This window comes from Carassius auratus, chromosome 10 (genome assembly GCF_003368295.1).
Source record: "Carassius auratus strain Wakin chromosome 10, ASM336829v1, whole genome shotgun sequence".
NCBI lineage: Eukaryota > Metazoa > Chordata > Actinopteri > Cypriniformes > Cyprinidae > Carassius > Carassius auratus.
The window spans coordinates 11369949-11387997 of NC_039252.1; the positions used below are offsets into that span (position 1 = coordinate 11369949).

The 18049-nt window shown below is 35.0% G+C and overlaps 1 protein-coding gene across 3 annotated transcripts in view; it reads left to right on the forward strand.

The window, feature by feature from the left end:
* The first annotated feature begins 1159 nt into the window (after positions 1-1159).
* Positions 1160-18049, forward strand: part of grik1a (glutamate receptor, ionotropic, kainate 1a) — a 51284-nt gene continuing 34394 nt past the window's right edge. For all 3 annotated transcript variants that reach the window (XM_026273659.1, XM_026273661.1, XM_026273660.1), the window contains exons 1-2: positions 1160-1746; positions 17591-17758. In XM_026273659.1, coding sequence (XP_026129444.1) covers positions 1662-1746; positions 17591-17758 — 253 coding nt within the window. In that variant the 5' untranslated portion in view covers positions 1160-1661. The remainder of the gene's footprint in view (positions 1747-17590; positions 17759-18049) is intronic.

Sequence of the window (18049 nt, forward strand, 5' to 3'; positions counted from 1 at the left end):
TTTTCTCTGTGATCACAGGGTTACCGAGGTTGAAGCTCACTGTACGCTCTGAATCATGAACAGAATATGAAGGGCTTTGGACTAAATGTTCTTTTATACATGATGCCAGTTCATTAACATGCAAAGCCAATTTAGATCCAACCCCATGGTCAACTCGTTACTTGTTACTCTCTCTTTTGTTCTGGCTGCGGCTGCATAGATCGGTTCACTCATGAGCATCCAGTGCACCCGTCCTGACAGTGCCAGGTGCTGCCTGATTATAGCAGCCTATTTGCACCTGCTCGCTTCACTCACTGCTCTCACCCCTGTGTCCTGGACGGCACTCAGCATCTTCCATGCCGATCGTGGTCTGAGCTCCATTCAGTTCCACATGGGGTGGCTCTGTTTGTAGGCTGGCTGGCCTTATGTTTGCTATGCACAGCTGGGTTGTAGCAGTGCTGTTCTGTGCCCCTCATCAGGGCAGGAGAAGAAACAAGCTTTGCTGAATGCTCCAGCCATAGCGACATCAGTTTAAACACACTGTTTAAACACCTCAGCCATCCTAGACTGTCTTGTAAAAATGGTTAAGTTGGTAACAGTATTGTCTTTTTTAAATTCACTTTCAAATAAGGAAAATAAAACTGAAGGGATATTTCAATATGTGCTACAACTGATGATTGTGCATCACATTAAGGTGTTAATTCACATTAATTCAGTCAAATAAATAAAATTTTATATTTATCTTATAAATATTTATAAATATATATTTTTATGATAATTTATATCATTTTACATAGCATTTTATTATTATTATATCCTGCTTCTTCCTTTGCTGTTATAATATTTGTCCAACAGGTGGGGCTGTGTGCCGCCGTTTTGCAAAAAAGCAAGCTTTTTAACTTTATTTAGCAAAAAAAAAAAAAAAGTATATATATATATATATATATATATATATATATATATATATATATTATAAAGTTAATTTGCAGCCGTGTGATCTAACGCTTTATTAATGATTTCGACCGAATCAATCAATCAAGAATTGGTTCAAAAGAACATTTCCTGCGAACAAGACATCATTGCTATTTCTGTGGACTGTCCCATGCACGCATATATTTTGAGCATGAACTAATTATGAGGACTTATTTAACTTTCCATGAAAGGATTCAGCTCAGTTTGTCTAAAACGGTTTGTAACTAAATATGTGGCTAGTTTGAAAAATAAAACTAGAAACAGAACCCTAAACAGAATTTTAGACCCTGCAAACTTATCTTCAATCTGTGTGAATTTATACATGAAGATAAGATCTTGAAGAAAGCCAAACGCTTAGCAGATTTAGCTTTAATCCTGCGTCCGGATCATGAGTCGGTCAGTCGCACGCGCTCTTTACTATTCTCGCGGTGCGCGTGCAGAGAGCTACAAGTATTTGAAGCGATGAACAAAGGCTATCAGCACAGAATCCTACCTGAAATATCTTGAAGAGTTCGTTACATCGTGGATTTTTGGAGAAAGGATGATAACGTGTTGTTTTTGAGGCAATAACCGGCTTTTTCGAGGAGCTGTTTCCATTGCGCGCGATGGGAGGTGAAGGGAAGTTGATGAGCGCGCGCTATGGTTCCTTAAATCCATTGTTATGACATGAAGTTTATTTTTATTTTTTTACCTCCTTTGATTACAGAGCCATGGAGAAGCGCAGAAGACTGTTATTTTTCCTTTTTTACTTGATGTCAAAGTTTTACCTTGGTGACCAGCAGGTCATACGAATTGGTAAGTGATTGTTTATCACGACTTGTCATTGTCACCTGCGATTATTGTTAATTCATCAACTTTCAATGTTTGTTCAGCATCGAGTGTATTTGTTGTCACGTCACGGCTCTTTAAGCGACTTGAAGTGTTATTGCTTGTTTAAAGATATACCATCTATCTGATGTTTTCATGACCTCTAAATGCATATAGTTTATTTGTCGTATCTGCATATCGATGTTGAATTTGGTCTTCATATTCACTTAAATGATCAGCATTGTCATTGATATAGCTACTGTACTAATCTATTTGTGTTTCAAGTCTAACTAATGGTTAAAACTTTATCAAATTGGGATGAAATCATTAACAAAGAATATCAGTCACTTGTACTATTGGTAATGTGTTGACCTGTCTTTAAATAAGAAGGTTAGTTGGCAGGTCATCTTGAAAGTAAATAAGCCATAAATGCATTCCTCATTTAATATTAAACCATCAGCATCATTGAAATGAGATTTGAGAGATTTGATCACTGGCTCTCCTCTGTGTGTTATTGAGATAAAGCGTCCTGTAGTCACATAGAGGACACAGTAGGGTCTTATGATTGCTGGTGTCTGACTTTGCCATCACGGTAAATCCCCAAAGCGGGTTTTAACAACCTACATTAATCCTCTTTCCTACCCAAGTCTGATTTGATGTTCCTCTCCATATGATGGGACTTCAGTTGAAACAGAAAGCTTGGTGTATTGCTTCTGTGGGATGGATTGGTCAAATACTATACTATAAATAATATTTCACATGGACATGCATCATCATAAATAAACTAGGCATTGAAATGATCTATATATTAAGTTTACTGTATATATCTACTTTTGATTTGTGTCATTCCTCCTAGGACTTGTGTATAGAGCAGAACGAAAGGGTACTTTAGCCCCAGATGTAAGGTTCTGACTGCCCTATTGATTCCACAGGTATTTTATCAATTCTCATCCAGAGGGGACTTGTTTCGCCCACACCATGTTTGGACCCTCTTTATCGGAGACATTTGTCAAAGTTTATCAGATATTGCTGGTTTACAGATGTTCTGTCATCTTGAACACACGGTGATCTGTCTTTAAGATGGATGTGTGTTGGAGCAATGAATCATTTTATTAGATAAACTCACACCCTTACACATACACATCGATTTGGTAGGACATTGTATATCAGGCTGGAGATACAGGAGACTGTCCCTATGTTCTCTTGAAAATATAGGTGCATCCAACTGCCATCTGTCATCTGAATGTTATGATTGCCATCTAAAGCGTAAGTCGCTGGAGACTTGGAGGGATGGTGGGCTTAGTTTGCATAATCGTGAGCCATAATGGATGCACTGACATTCCTCAGCTTTTCACAAATGTTTATGTCAACATTGCTCGACAGGGTACAGCTAGTGCTTCTTTTTTACAGATTATGGGCAAAATGTAAAAATAGATGTTGAATTATACAGAACAAAACAAAATTTGCATGGTTTGTTTTTAAAAAATAATTAATTTTCACTTTCAATTACTCTAAATTGATTGTATAGACCATTTTGAGGGATGTAAAACACTCAAAATGGCGTTAAATAACACTAAAAGTGGATAATCAGCTTATAATCATAAGGAAACCACCTTTATAGGTGCTACACAGCACTTTGGGCAAACAGTGCCATGTAGAACCATAAGAGGAACACACTCTTATATGTTTGCTATGAAAGGGAATTAATTACAATAGCAAAAGCTGTTTTGAATCATTTTAATGCTGGTCAGAAAGTCCAGTGAGTTAGAGAACCTTTGTACAACTATATGTGACCTGGACCACAAACTCAGTCATAAGGGTAATTTTTTATACATCATCTGACAGCTGAATAAATAGCGTCTCCATTCATGTATAGTTTGTTAGGATAGGACACTATTTGGCTAAAATACAAATCTAAATATGGATGGTGTTGCAGGTGCCATACCACACAGTGATGCAGCTAGTCAGGATGCTCTGCGATGGTGCCTCTGTAGAAGATGCACATGATGGGGCCGGGGCTCTGGCTCTTCTCAGTTTGCGGAGGAAGTAGAGATGCTGCTGTGCTTTCTTGGCCAGTGCTGCGGTGTTGTCAGTCCAGGAGAGGTCCTTTGTGATGTGCACACAAAGGAACTTGGTGCCGCGGGATAGGTTGGAATCATCTTCGTTCATCTTTTGAAATCCAAGAGCTTTCACAGACAGCAATGCAACTGACATGTTCAAGGTCCAGAAAGTAAGTAAGGACATGATTAAAATAATGTGACATCAGTGGTTCAACAATAATTTTATAAGCAATTTGAATACTTTATGTAAAATTTGTATCATTTGTAAAAAAAAAATATAATTTGTCTTAATCTAAAATCAGAATTTGTTTTCTGAAGAACAAAGTTCTTATGCGTTTGGAATGACATGAGGTTGAGTAATTAATAAAATATTTTTAATTTTTGGGTGAACTAACCCTACAGGTTCTTTTGTATGGCAGTGGTGCTATATTAACCAATCCAAAGAACTGCAGAAGAGCCCAATTGTGTGTGTGTGTGTGTGTGTGTGTTTGTGTTTGTGCAGCGACCTAATAAAAGCTGTTTTAATTCACATGGAGTATGGCAGGCAGCTTAAATCTTTTTTGAGAACACATGACAAGCTAAATACTATTTGCTTTATCTAACCACTATATTATCAGATACTATCAAATACTAAATAATTTAAGGCTTTATCATAGCTTTAATTAATAATCACATTTCTACAATAGCACAGTAATTTTAAACTGCGTTTAAGTGATGCCAGTGAGTCCAAGACGATGTGAATTCAAGTAAGTGGTTTGATACAATCATCTAAAAGTTTCAGCATGAAGGAAAAAAACTACATTTGTTTACTCGTCTACCCTGAAAATTAAATCATAAATGTGTCCTATATAGGATATCTGCTGAATGCCATTTATCATCCCACTGGTTACTAGAACAGATTTTGTGACTGTACGGCAGCAATTTTGTTAGTGTCGGGCTTTGGTCCAACTGTGGCGGGCAAGACCACGTGTTCTTGTTAAAGATCTCTATAAATCTTTTAATTATTTTTTCAGCTCTGCTCAAATTATGGTTTTTAAAATCTTAGAGAATATTTTGTTGTGAATACACAGCTGCATCAGCTCATTCCTGAGAGTGGTTTAAAATAATCTCTGGGCTCTGGAAGTATCACAGTGTTGAATGAGGGAATGTGCAGTGCTGGTGAAAGTATTTCACAGTCTATGAGGGGAAATTAATCCTTTTAGATTTGGATCCGTGTGGCCTCAGATGTATGTTCAGCACTGTGAAATGGCACTGCTCTTTGACCGTCAGCAGAATTTCCCTAAAAGTCTTTATGGCTATGGTGAATTAGGAACCTGATTTCCAAAGTCCTGTCTTTTTGAACACTTTATGAAGTATTTGTTAAATAATTAACAACTAATGTAGGTTGTAAATATTTGCATCAGAACATACTCACTTTTATTTGCCTCCTATAGATTGAGCTTGAAATAACAATAAACAAATTTTAGTGTTTAGAATGGGCCCCATGAGAAAATCAAAGGGTTCGATCACAGTGGCGGAGAGAATGGAGAATAGCTAATGTCTTTGGCTCTTTCTCTGCGAGAGCATTGGTATGCATGCTGCCTCCTTATCCCTTTGTGTTTTCTTGTGTTTGTCAGAAGGGATGTGTTTGAACAAGATTTCATGAATTTGAATGAGAAAGAAGGTTTCTTCTTAGATGATGCATTTGGCCTGTGTGTTTGCAGAAATCATTGTGATGTCTTTATGAGGAGTGTGTGGAATAAATCATAGAAAGTGACAGAAATGTTGAAAAGAAGAACCTAGAGAAAGAAAAAGACTGTGTCCGAGATGACCTGAGTATTCAGCAGTCACTTGTGTGCAGGTTTGTGTATGTGTCTGTCTGTGTGCATGCATGCATTTGTTGTTGTAGGCATTTGTGTATTAGAAAGAAGGTTCAAGACTCATGACCTTGATTAATCAAGAACTGTGTGCATTAAATTTATTCAGCTGTCAGATGCTTTTATCCAAAGTAACTTACAAGTGAGGAACATTTTAATCATTTCATCACAAGAGCCACAATATTTGTAGCAAAGTGCTGAACTTTTTGAAATTTTTTAACTTTTTGAAGATTTGACAGAAAGTATTATATTAACTGAAGTAATTTAAAGATGCACTAAAACAGATTTTTTTTTGAGAAACCTAATATTATTCTATTCTATTAAAGTTAATGTACAAATGTAATTTTTAACATGAAATTAATATTATCCGTATTTTTCAAACTTGTAAATAAAACAGCTTATTGGAGTTTTACCAGAAAAACACCGTCTTTCAAAATCAATGCATTAATTACCAATTTTTGTAATTGTATGTGGATGGGATAAATTCAGAGCATTAATACTGAGTAAAGGTCACCATACTTAGCTGTATGTCACTTTACTTTTTCAAACCATAAATTGTAGAGACTAGAAACTTGAAGGGAAGGTAGTACTCTTACCACCTACAACATCACCAAGGCTCGGCCCAATTGGCCTGATGGGGATACTACAATGATCAAAGGTGCAAAATCACTAAGAACTTCTAAATCATCAGATCGCAGACTCAAGTGTCTTATGTCATTGGAATCCTTGGCTCACCTTGGACAAAATGCACGCAATGCAGATCTGCCCTTGGCCAAATGTATGCATATTTTGGATTTTCTTTAAAAACTTACTTTTGTGAACTAGTCCTTGTTTTTTTGCCCGATCGAAGCCTAACCAGTGCAGAAAGATTCTTTGAAGAGTGAATATCAACAATTATCAAAAAAGTTGAACATTCGACTTGCATTCACAAAGGGACACCAAAGATGTTCCAAAGAGGCAGGGCCACTTTTAGTAAAATGTCTTTAACTCCTGAATGAGAAAGAGAATCTATTTTGAATGAGATATATTTGCTAAACTCAGAACACTTATGTAAGAGCTCAATCTGAGGTCACAGGAAACAAATTGCAGAGCTTGGCCACAGAAAAAAACATGAAAATGGCCATAACTGCACAACCATTTGCTCTATCAACATGAAAATCACTGTGAAAATCAACTCCGTTAATCACTGCTTGCAGCTATTTTTCTTCTTGTTAAAGTTACAAAAGTGATCTAGTCAAAAAAAAGTGAAAGATTTTCTCTTACCAGGTACCAGGTTTCTTTAAGTACTGGTGGTACCGAGTTTCCAGGGTCAACCTGGTTCTTGACGCATAAAGCGCTGTGATTTCTGCGAAGCAGAAAATGTGGACAGAATCTCAAATCCAGTCATGAAAATGAAACTTACATTTTAATATGGACAGTCACGGAAGTTGTCAAAGTTGGCATAAATTTAATCAAATCAAATCTCCATATGGACTAGTATCTGCCGCAAAAGTTGGTTGAAATCTGAATCCTGCATGTTCTGCATGTCTCTGTGTTAATTATTTTTTTTACTACATAGACTTAAACATGTGAGGCTTCCAGTCATTTCAGCATCTGCTGTCTCAGTGAGGACATAAATAAATAAACATCTCCAGAACTGTTCTGAGTCACTTCACAAGCATTTTACCGTTTCATTTGAGTAAAACCTGTGTCAATTTAAAGGTATTCATGGTAGCCCGTCAAAATAAAAGTTCATTTTTACATAAAGGCATTGTGCTAGAAATATTACTGTTATTTAGTAGAACGTATATGATACTGCTACTACTGTAAAAAAAAAAAAAAAAAAAAACTTTTTAAAGAAATAAATCACAATATTTCTTCCATGATTTAATTTTAATTGCAAATCCCCTTTATTTACCAAAAAATGTAATGTGTTTACATTTCATTAATTAAACGACAAATTAAATTTGGGTGAAACTTATTTACTGTTTTTCATAATTATATTACTAGGATGCACCAGTTGACTGGCCATAAATCGGAACCAAAATTTTGGTCTTTTTTCAGCCAATTTTTTCGGAAGTAGTAAACAAGAGTAGACCGTGAAGAGATGTTCAGATCAACTTCTCACGTGTTGGATAAGAAACGGACTAAACTGTGACAAAACTGAAATGTTTTTTTAAAACTTTCATACACGTTTGAAAAGACAGAAGTAAACGTCAGTTCTGCATTAGGATGATTATTTTTATTTTACCTTATAATGACATCGACTTAATTTGATTTAGAAATCACCTGCTGTAGCACACTGAAAAAAAGTGTTTCATTCATCCAATTAAAAAATATTGGTGTAATGATTCACATCTATATTTTTTTACTTGAGACAATAGTTATTTATGTTTCATTGTCTCAAGTAAAAAAATATAGATGTAAATCATTACCCTAATTTTTTTTAATTGCATACTTTTATTTACTCTCAATGGTAAAGACCTTTTTTTATTTAAAACCAAATTTAAAAACTAAAACAAAACTGTTTGTTTGGACTGTAGAACTATGCAGTTATTGCCTTTCTTGTTTGTTGCTTAAAGATAAAAAAAAATTTGGAAATCGGTATCGTAATCGGCCAGTTTGCTTGTAAAATATCGGTATCGGAATCGGCAATGAAAAATCATGATCGTGCATCCCTACTTTAAACACAATTGAAAATAAGTATAAAAAATGGCACTGGTTTTATTTTTAGTGATAAAAAGTTTTTTTTTTTTTTATTAGCATATTTTTGTGTTTTGCTTTGGTACCGAAACTGGTACCAAGAACCGTAGATTTTCACTGGTATCGGTACCGAATACTGAAATTTTGGTACCGGGACAACACTAATCTGGATGTATGTCACAACATGAAAGAAAAAATTTGGTGCTACTTCTTTTTTATTGTGAATATGTCATATCAGTAGGAAACCAGTTTTATTCTATGTGGAGTGGGTCACTCCCTTATTAAGATCACAAACCATGTCATGCAATTAACAAGTTGCTAATCATACTTCATATAGTGCTTTCAGCGAGTGCTCTTAACAAACAACTAAAAAAAACAAGCAAACCAAGTGGAGAAATTAAATATCAGAAATAGGAAGCCTCTACTGGAATGACGAAACAAACCATGACACACAAAATGCCTCTGTGTTCATCCAAAATCCAGTTGTGACAGCAAGACAGCTAGCGGTCACAGTGCAGTGCAGCATGAAATAGAGATAAACGAACTAAAAGGATCACAACAAGATATACAAACGGTTTCATTTAGCCGTTAGTAAACAAAAAATCCATGTATCCAGGCCATCAGGTCTCCATTACAACTGTGATGAAGATCCAGATAATTTTTTTACAAAAATGTACTTATCTTGAACTCATCGTGATTAATTATCTGATTCAAATATGAATAATTACATTGAGTGGAGCAAAAGGGAAACTCATCATCAACATTAAGTACTGATTTTAATCATATAACAATTCATTATATTAATCAGCCAGGTACTGCCCTCTGCATTTGTGATTTTTTTTTATTTATTTTTTTTATAAACTGTTGAAAATGGTTGTTCTTTTGCCAAAAAAGTGGATGCTGGATATCATGACATGTGTTCTTACTGTAATGTTTCATTCTAGGACTGATCGTTGAGTGGATCATTCTGTCTGGGTAAGGGCAGTGCAGTTGATATGTTGTTAGAGCTGACAGATATGTAACATTGAAAAACATCAATCGAACATCTCCCGGAATGATCCGGGGTGGGGAATGAAAAACAGTACCTAACTGAAACCACAGAGAAAAGTTTGAGATCCTTCATGGAATTACAAGGTCAAATGCACTTTAGAAGTCTCAAAAAAAGACACTGAATATTCTTATTTTGTGCCAAAAGATTTGGGCTACATCCATGACCGTGTACACTATTTCCATACACTATTTCCCTACTATATAACAGTCAACAAACAGCATGTGAAAAAATAGTATGTCTAAATTTACAGTATTTAGGGAAAAGTGCCCAGATCGCCTACTATTTCTTGAGATCTTCATGATAGTGTGTATCTGAGTTGTGAATAGCAGCATGACTAATGTTGTAGGTCACAGGACTATAACAACATGATGAATATAGTATGTCCGGATTACATTTATATGATACTCTTTCAAACTATATGGAAATGTTTTAATGGTGACAAAGTATGTACTTATTTTAAAAAAGTTACTTACTCGGAGAGAATGAGTTTTAGACGTGGTGTCACTTTCAGTGCCATTTTGTTTTTTATTAAATGTCTTAGGGTTTAATCATCTTCAGTTCATTGAAGTTCATTGAACTCAGTAATAGAGGGAAAATGAAGGCACTTAAACACCAAGAGCATTTCAGGGCTGCATGCAGACATAATCTCCAAAAGGCCTCTGAGATTTTAATTTTGATACAATTTTTAAGAAATGCGTTTGACTATAAAGAAATGTTAAAGAAAATCTTTTGACTATAATTGCACACATTTTTTATTAGGGTATATATTACAGTATTTTATGAATGAAAAGACCTGCTGTTTCCTTCATCATCCAGTTCCAAGGGGAAATGAGAATGCATAAATTTGCAAGAATAAGAGACACAAAAACCTTGTGAGCTAAAAAAGAAAAAAAGACAATGCATCCAGTAGCACAGTCGGGTAATGGTGACAACTAATCATAATTTAGCTAATTTACGTCAATTTAAATGTGAAAACTGCCTTTGTAGGATTGTTATTTATGTGTGCAGAATTTTAATGAATGAAAAAATCTGAAGCAAATATTTCCACTCAAGCATTTGTTGACAGTAAAATTAGGCCTTTAAAAGTTACTTGCATGTTTAAAATTAATACTGTGATATCTGTGGTCCACACTATGTTGACTGTTGATGGGGTTTTCAAACTGGGGTCTGTGAAAAATGTTTAGATATACTGTAAAATAAATGGCATAAAATAAATTGCAATAAATTGTAAATTGTTATAGTAAGATTAGACTAAAATACAATAACTGATTAAGGTAAATAAAATGGATTAAAATAAAAAAGCAAAAAATTATTCAAATAAATACAGACATAAGGAATACTTCTAACAACAGGGTACTACTATTAGTAAAAAAAAAGTAATAATGTATAATAAGTAATAATAGTTATAAAGAAGAAAATGTAATAGAAACTAAATATTTTCCAAAAATTTGTTTACACATTATTACCTATTTATAGTGTTATTTTTGCTCAGTATCAATTGGTTCTTTATGTAATTTTTATATGGTAAATATTTGGTAATACTTTTTATGGAAATTTGTATATGGTTAATTTTAGAATGCAGGTCCCTCGTGCATATTTGCGAGTCTATGGCATCTATAAAATTAAAATCCTGGCCTATAGCAGAAGCTACTTCTTGTAGCCAACCAGTTTGTGTTGCCTGCTAAAACATGCTTACCATCTTACCATTTGAGAGCAGTGGCACCAGCGCCACTAAAGTTCTAGAGATGGTGGCGTCAGGAGCAGATTTGGTAGCGCTGGGGGATGATGTGTGGGGGTACTGAAAATAAAGATAATTTGGGTCATTTAATCATAAAATTACCATTGTTTTGCATTAATAAGTGCAGTTACTAATAATATTTAATGTTACTTTTTTGTTTATTTTTATTTTGTTTATTGTTTATACAGATTTGACAGTAAAGCACTAAGCTAAAGTCACTGTAAAGTGCTTGAATTTCTCTCTCAAAAGGTTGTACAAACCCTGAAAATGATATAATGCATTCGACTATTTCTACCACAACACCATGGTTACAGTTAGTGTTACCGCTTCTGGATTCCTGAGGTATGTCAACTCGGTTTATAACAGAGATTATAACAGTGTCGCAAAATCAACTTTGGCTCCTGAGTAAAGCAGTTATGAGCTTGGACAAGTTTGTTTGTGTCACGGTCCGATCTGATAAATGCTTTGCTTTCAATTGCCGTTTGATGTTTCTCAAATGCAACCGAAATGGAATAGCTTATGAGTTGGGCAACGTGGTGGTCACACCAGTGCGTCCGCTCACAAAAATTAGTCGCACCAGCAGAGAAAATGGTCACAGTCTGGAGCCCTGTTTAGCTTTTGCTAGGACCAGCACTGGGAGTCTTTGAACTGTCTGCTGGTCAAAGCCAGAGGGGAGGCTTTGCATACTGCATTCTGCGTGTGTCACCTGTCACCAACACAGGTTCTGGGAGGAGACAGGAAATATTCCATGTTATGTACATGAACTGCAAATGAATTGTCCACTGGTAAAAGTTTGAGCTGTTGTGAAGTATATGCTGTATACTCTTTCCCAGACTATAAATTTAACTGAGGTAGTGATAAAATATTGACAAAAAAGCTAATAATCGCTAATAGATACAAAGGTGGAAATCCCCCAATCTGAGGATTGTCCCCCCTAAAATTATGATTAAAAACCTAGCTGTGTATTGTAAACAACAATGTTTTGTACTTTAAATAATTGTTTAATTAGCAAAACAACACAAAAGGAGCAAAAATATATTTTAAGTTTAGAAACATTTTGAGTCTCTCCCTCCCTTACATCAAAGTGATTTGGTCCAAATGCCTGCTTTCCTCTTAAGTTCTACTAAATTGAGTGTTGTCAATTTAGCAATTTTGTTGCTAAGTTTAGCAGCTTTTCAGATTACCCTAGCAACTTTTTCTTCCAAAAGCACCTAGTAACAAATTTGGTTATTTTTAAAATAGCAATTTAGCAAATAGCATTGCAGTAGTCCAGCTTTAGAAATGACAAGGGCCTGGACAAGACGTTGTGCAGCATGCTCCGTTAGTAAGGGCCTAATCTTTCTGATGTTGTGCAATGCAAACCTTCAAGAGAATAATAACGGATGATTTGGAATCAGCCTTTGCAATCCGCAATGTATCCATGACTGACAGTAGCACAGTCTGCCTGGGAAGGTTCCTGGGAGAAGAGATGTTGATGATGTGTGTGAGTGGTGGTAAGAGTGTAGGAGAGATTGCTTGAAGAAGGTGTGAGGGGATTGGGTCTAGAAGGCATGTTGTAGGATGGCTGGAGAGGAGAAGTTTTGATACTTCTGCCTCAGTGAGGGGACAGAAGGAGAAGATGGGAGTTTTAACAGTGGGTTTGGTTGGTTTGTGGTCTAATGTGTGTGGGGCTACAGGGGGATACAGAAGAGAGAATTTAATGTTTTAAAGAGATTACATATGTCTGGAACACTGTTGATCTTGTTGTGGAAGTTTGAAGATTTGGAAGTTTGGTCTTCGGCAAAGAAAGATTAAAGCAAAGACTGATACAAACTCAGGTCTGACAGATCTTTTGATTTGCACCCTTTTCTTTCTGCTACCCTGAGTTTGGTCCGATGCTCACAAAGAACATCGGATATCCACAACTACAAATGGTAACGATAAGAAGGCACACAATTACCATCTAAATTACACAAACAGAGGAAACCAAAGATGCCTAGCAAGACAATCATTATGTAAATTAAGTTGCTGCTATTTGCAATTGTTTAATTTTATTACAATAATAATAATTGAATAATTGTTCATTTATGATACACTTTGTAGCTACACTGTACAAAAAATATTTAGAAAAATGTAAAGGTACTAGTCATTTTGTACTAGTACAGGGTTATCCGTTGTAACCCTGTAACCTGAAAACACTAAATACAATGTGTAATTAAAAATGCAGGTAAAATAAAAACTGTGAAAAATCTATATGGAAAATTCCTTCATAATAACATAGTAGATTGTGGCCTATTTTTACAGACTTCTCTTAGAGTGTAGCATACTAACTAACTACTAATACTCTGCTTAAAACTATAATTATTCAGAATTTTGTTTTACTAGTTTACTAGCTAATAAAAAAACTTAAATTGTTCAAAAATGTGTTCAATAACTCAATAATTATTTGTATATAAATATTATATTATGCATTTATATTATTTTACGGAAAAAAAATCTAAATGAACACATAAAATATCTGTTTTGCTAAGATTTAAAGAAGTGACAATTTTTCATAGTGATTATGCGATGAAATTATCATATAATGACATTAAAACATCATCTAGCAACTTTTAGCTACAAATCGAGCTTCCTTTAGCTACTACCTCTGAAAAATGAAAAATCACCTACATACACACAAGTGAGATAACAAGCATCAAAGTTTGATTTCAAACATCAATTTCACTATGATTTATATATTTGACATGTCCTTACTCAGTCAATATTAAAACCTGTTAACTGTCACTCACGTTTTTGAAGATAGACTTGAATGTGCATGATACAAACCTAAATTTTTATAATTCATGACTGAAAACATTTTCTAAGATGATTTTGATGTGCCATTTACATGGTAATGCAATGTCTGATTTTAAAATGGGTTTTAAAGGATGAATTTTGAGATTTTATGTTTTCAAGTGATATATAACTTCTGATGATTTCTAAAATGTGATAGAGAAAAAGGCAACGAGGAAGTCTTTTTTTTAAAACAAAGGTCAAAGCTCCTTTTGTAATGTAGATTTCTGAGGGTGCACTCTTGTCATAAATTCATCTATTACTTTTCCTACATAATTTTAACAAAAAATATTGGTAAAATATATATTTGGGAGTCTTAGACCTTTCCAACGATATATAGTTTGTCAAGATTAGATTAGATTTCATTGTAATATAGTATAGTCAACGTAGGCGTCCCGTATACGGGACGGGGTGACAATTAACAGGTTAAAAATATCAAGGTTACATTTTCACAGAATGTTGTTTACCTTTTGAAGGATGATTTTATGTAGAAAACAGTAAATCACAAAAAATGACTTAAGCTGGTTTTGCACAGCCAGAGTCACATATGTTTTAGTATAAATGTTGTTTTAGTATAAGTGAGATACTATTCTAGTTTTTATTATTATTATTTTAAATAAGATGTTTCAAAGTTTTAGTATTTTTTTTTTGTTGTGTTCCCGATCATTTTTTTTAAATGTCTGTATAGAATGTTTTTGTAATTTTTAAATATGTCTATAGTTTTTATTCATATTCATTAAGTTTTAGATATTTTAGTACATCAAGTTAAACTAAATGAGAAATGATAAATGTTGCCTTGTTACATACCTGTATTAAATTAAGTATTTTATTTTAGTCAACTATAATAACTATCATGCATTTATATTTTTTTTCTTTTTGTTACCGTTTGAGAAGAACATGGTCCTTGATATGAAATAAAGTATTAACAAAATATTTTTGAAATCATAAAAATATGCAAAACTCTGTCTCAACATAAAAGCATATAGAGCCAAAGCCCATTACTTTCTTGTTAACTTATTGTTTATCACAAGGGCGAAATGCGTGTAATGACACAAACATAATGATAGAAAATGGATTCATTAAAGTTGCTGTCACCAAGGTGAAAGGCAGAGGCTTTGGACATCTCTAGGGGACCATTTTCCAATGAATAGAAATAAAGCATTAAAGGATGCTCAAGTAACCATCGCAGCTCCTACACACAAATACAAAAGTGTTTATATGCCACTCTGTCGGCTTTTTCATTCAAATCTAATGCCGCCTAATGTCTTAAAGACACTGTAAATCTATTCGGTTCCAATGGCTGACTCTTAATGTTCCAATTAAAGAAACAGTTAAGCTAGATGGATTTGTTGTTTCCAAGATAATAAAAGATCAATGAGGGATCAGACTTCTTAGTCATAGTGGAAAAAGAGTAAATAAACACAGCAAAACTGTAGATTTGATACTTCCACAAAAATGAACCGAGACTTGTTGGCTGCCAGACTCATTGTTATCAACTCTCCTTCATGTAAGTGCATCTGCCTCGTCTAGAAAAGCTTCAGGCTTCATTCTCATCTCCAGCCTCCCAATCCGACCCAGTCTGACCATCTCCCTCTATATGAAAGCAATCAGTTTTTCACAGACAAAATCTCCTCTCCTTTCTCCCTGTGTGGAACGCTCGGTCCACGCTCTTCCCAAGGGACTATCTGAACATCAGACGGTGTTATCCACAGCAGGACTTTCTGGCTAGGCATTAAGTCCTGCTCATTCCAATTCAGCTTTCAGAAAGCCAAAACAAGCCACTGAGACCGGGTTTCACAGAAGCTTGTATCTACACTCTGATGAGCTTCATCTCATACACATTAACATTTCCATTTAATTATTCTTATCTTCATTCACAGTCTTTTCATTAAAGAGCCAATCTGTCACTTTCACTGTTGGAGGTTGGCTGTTTATTGGCAAGTTAATGGCCCATTATTTCCTGCTGAGACCTGTTTGCTGGCCGTCTATGAATAGAGTCTGATCTCAGGTGGATGCCCTCCAGATGGATCTCACCATTTTGCATTGTATTCGTATGATGTGTAGTTCTAGTATCTGCAGCCTTACATGTAATATGACATAACAATGTGTGTGGTACCAGATGCTCATGCATAATTCTGGAGATATACTCCACATAAAGTCTTGGCCACTTACTCCAGACATTTATGCATGTTGACTTTGCACCCAACTGAGTTAAATTGGTTCCTGAGTGGCATATTCAGTAACAAAGTCTGATGTTTTGGCCATGATCATTTGCTGATTCAGGTGTGAACAGTCTGTTTTGATCTTCTGATTTGCATGTGATCATTGAGAAGAGATGATGTTGATTAACCTTGTGCAGTTTTGAGAATAAGCTTCACTGCCAGCAAGGGAAGTGATTTAAAAATGGCATGTTAAAGGTCAAACACGGTGTTGGCCAATTAGTCTGAATTTCTTAAGCGGGGAAATCTGCATGAGTCGAGATTTTCTAAATGTGATGGGAGCGCTAGAAACCTGTATGCAAATGACATCACATATTGGTATTGCCATTTAGATGCATCATATCATACTAGGTTAAACAGCTATTGTAATCTGCTGTGTGCTTTTTCTTATGAAAATTGTTGGTTTAATTTCTAACGTGCTTGTTAGCAAGCCACTGTCTTTTATATTCTTAATTATAAGTTGCAACATTATTAAAAATGCTCACTGCTTTTATAATTTTGTAAATCCTCTATAGTTAGATACAATTTTGAGCACTCTTTGTTCTTTTGCTTGTAATCGATTTCTTTGTTCGTCATTATATTACAGACTTTACTGACAATGTTTTCTTAAGTGAAAAATACTCAAAGGCTACCTGACTTTTTGAGTGGTGTCAATCACTCAAGGGGCTGTTATTTAATAAAGAGCAGAAGACCTCTGCCTTTGCCTGTTGTTGCAATCCTAAATTGTCAACTTGTGTCAAACGTCAGTGTGGTCTGGACTGGGGGAGTATGAACTTTACCAACTGTTTGACAAATTATATCATTCATGAATAGTTTTCAGCACAGTATAAAAAAAATTGTTGCGCTGAATAGTGTATCCCTCTCGCTGTGTTCTGTCTGTTTAACGCGTGCGTCCTCCGCACCGGCGCTCTTTCAGTAAAGATTTCAGTTTAACACAGACTGTCAGGACGGGCCTTTATGCAAAAATGGAAAGGCTTGCGTGAATTGGGAACATTTACAGATAAGGATACAGATAAGGACATTTACAAATACGTTTTTTTTGCGCTGAGGATGCACACACATATCTGTAAAAGTGCCTGTCAGGGCAAGCCATTACACTAATGCACCAGCCTGAAGTTTAAAATAAAGATGTATCATGTTTTGGGCACCTTGGATCACATACTTTCCCTGCAGGAGCTCATTCTGTTTCCTCCAGTATTTGTAGATGCATTTGTCCATAAAAATGCTGTAATTTGATGCGACCGGTTGCCGATGTACATGCACTGTGGGCACATCTGAATAATCGATAATGAGAATCGTTTTCAATGATTTACTGGTTTTTAAATGTGTTTGTCTTAATAAGAACATCTTTAGATGTCTACTGTACTTGGAAGCAGTTTTACTTAATGCTGTTTGTCTCTCTATTTTGATTAAAGGAGGCATCTTTGAGACGCGGGAGAATGAACCAGTCAGCATGGATGAACTCGCCTTTAAATTTGCAATTACAAGTATCAACCGAAACAGAACCTTGATGCCAAACACCACACTGACCTACGACATCCAGAGAGTAAACCTTTTCGACAGCTTTGAAGCCTCCCGAAGGGGTATGACTATATTTATATTTTTATTGATTTTCCGATTTTATTCTATAAAAATTGCCTAGATAGTGACAAATATACTAAATATGTACATTTTTTTGTTTTTCTCGGTTCGTAGTTATTTATTAAACATAAATCTTTTATATTATTATATAACTATCAATTAAATACAGTTGAAAAAGTCAGTGAATCTGATGTTAGCCAGTCCAAATTAACCATTTTAAGGGGCAGATGTAAAATATTTAATTCAACACATCTTGTAGGTCTCACAAAAAAAAGAAAGAAAGAAAAGATCTT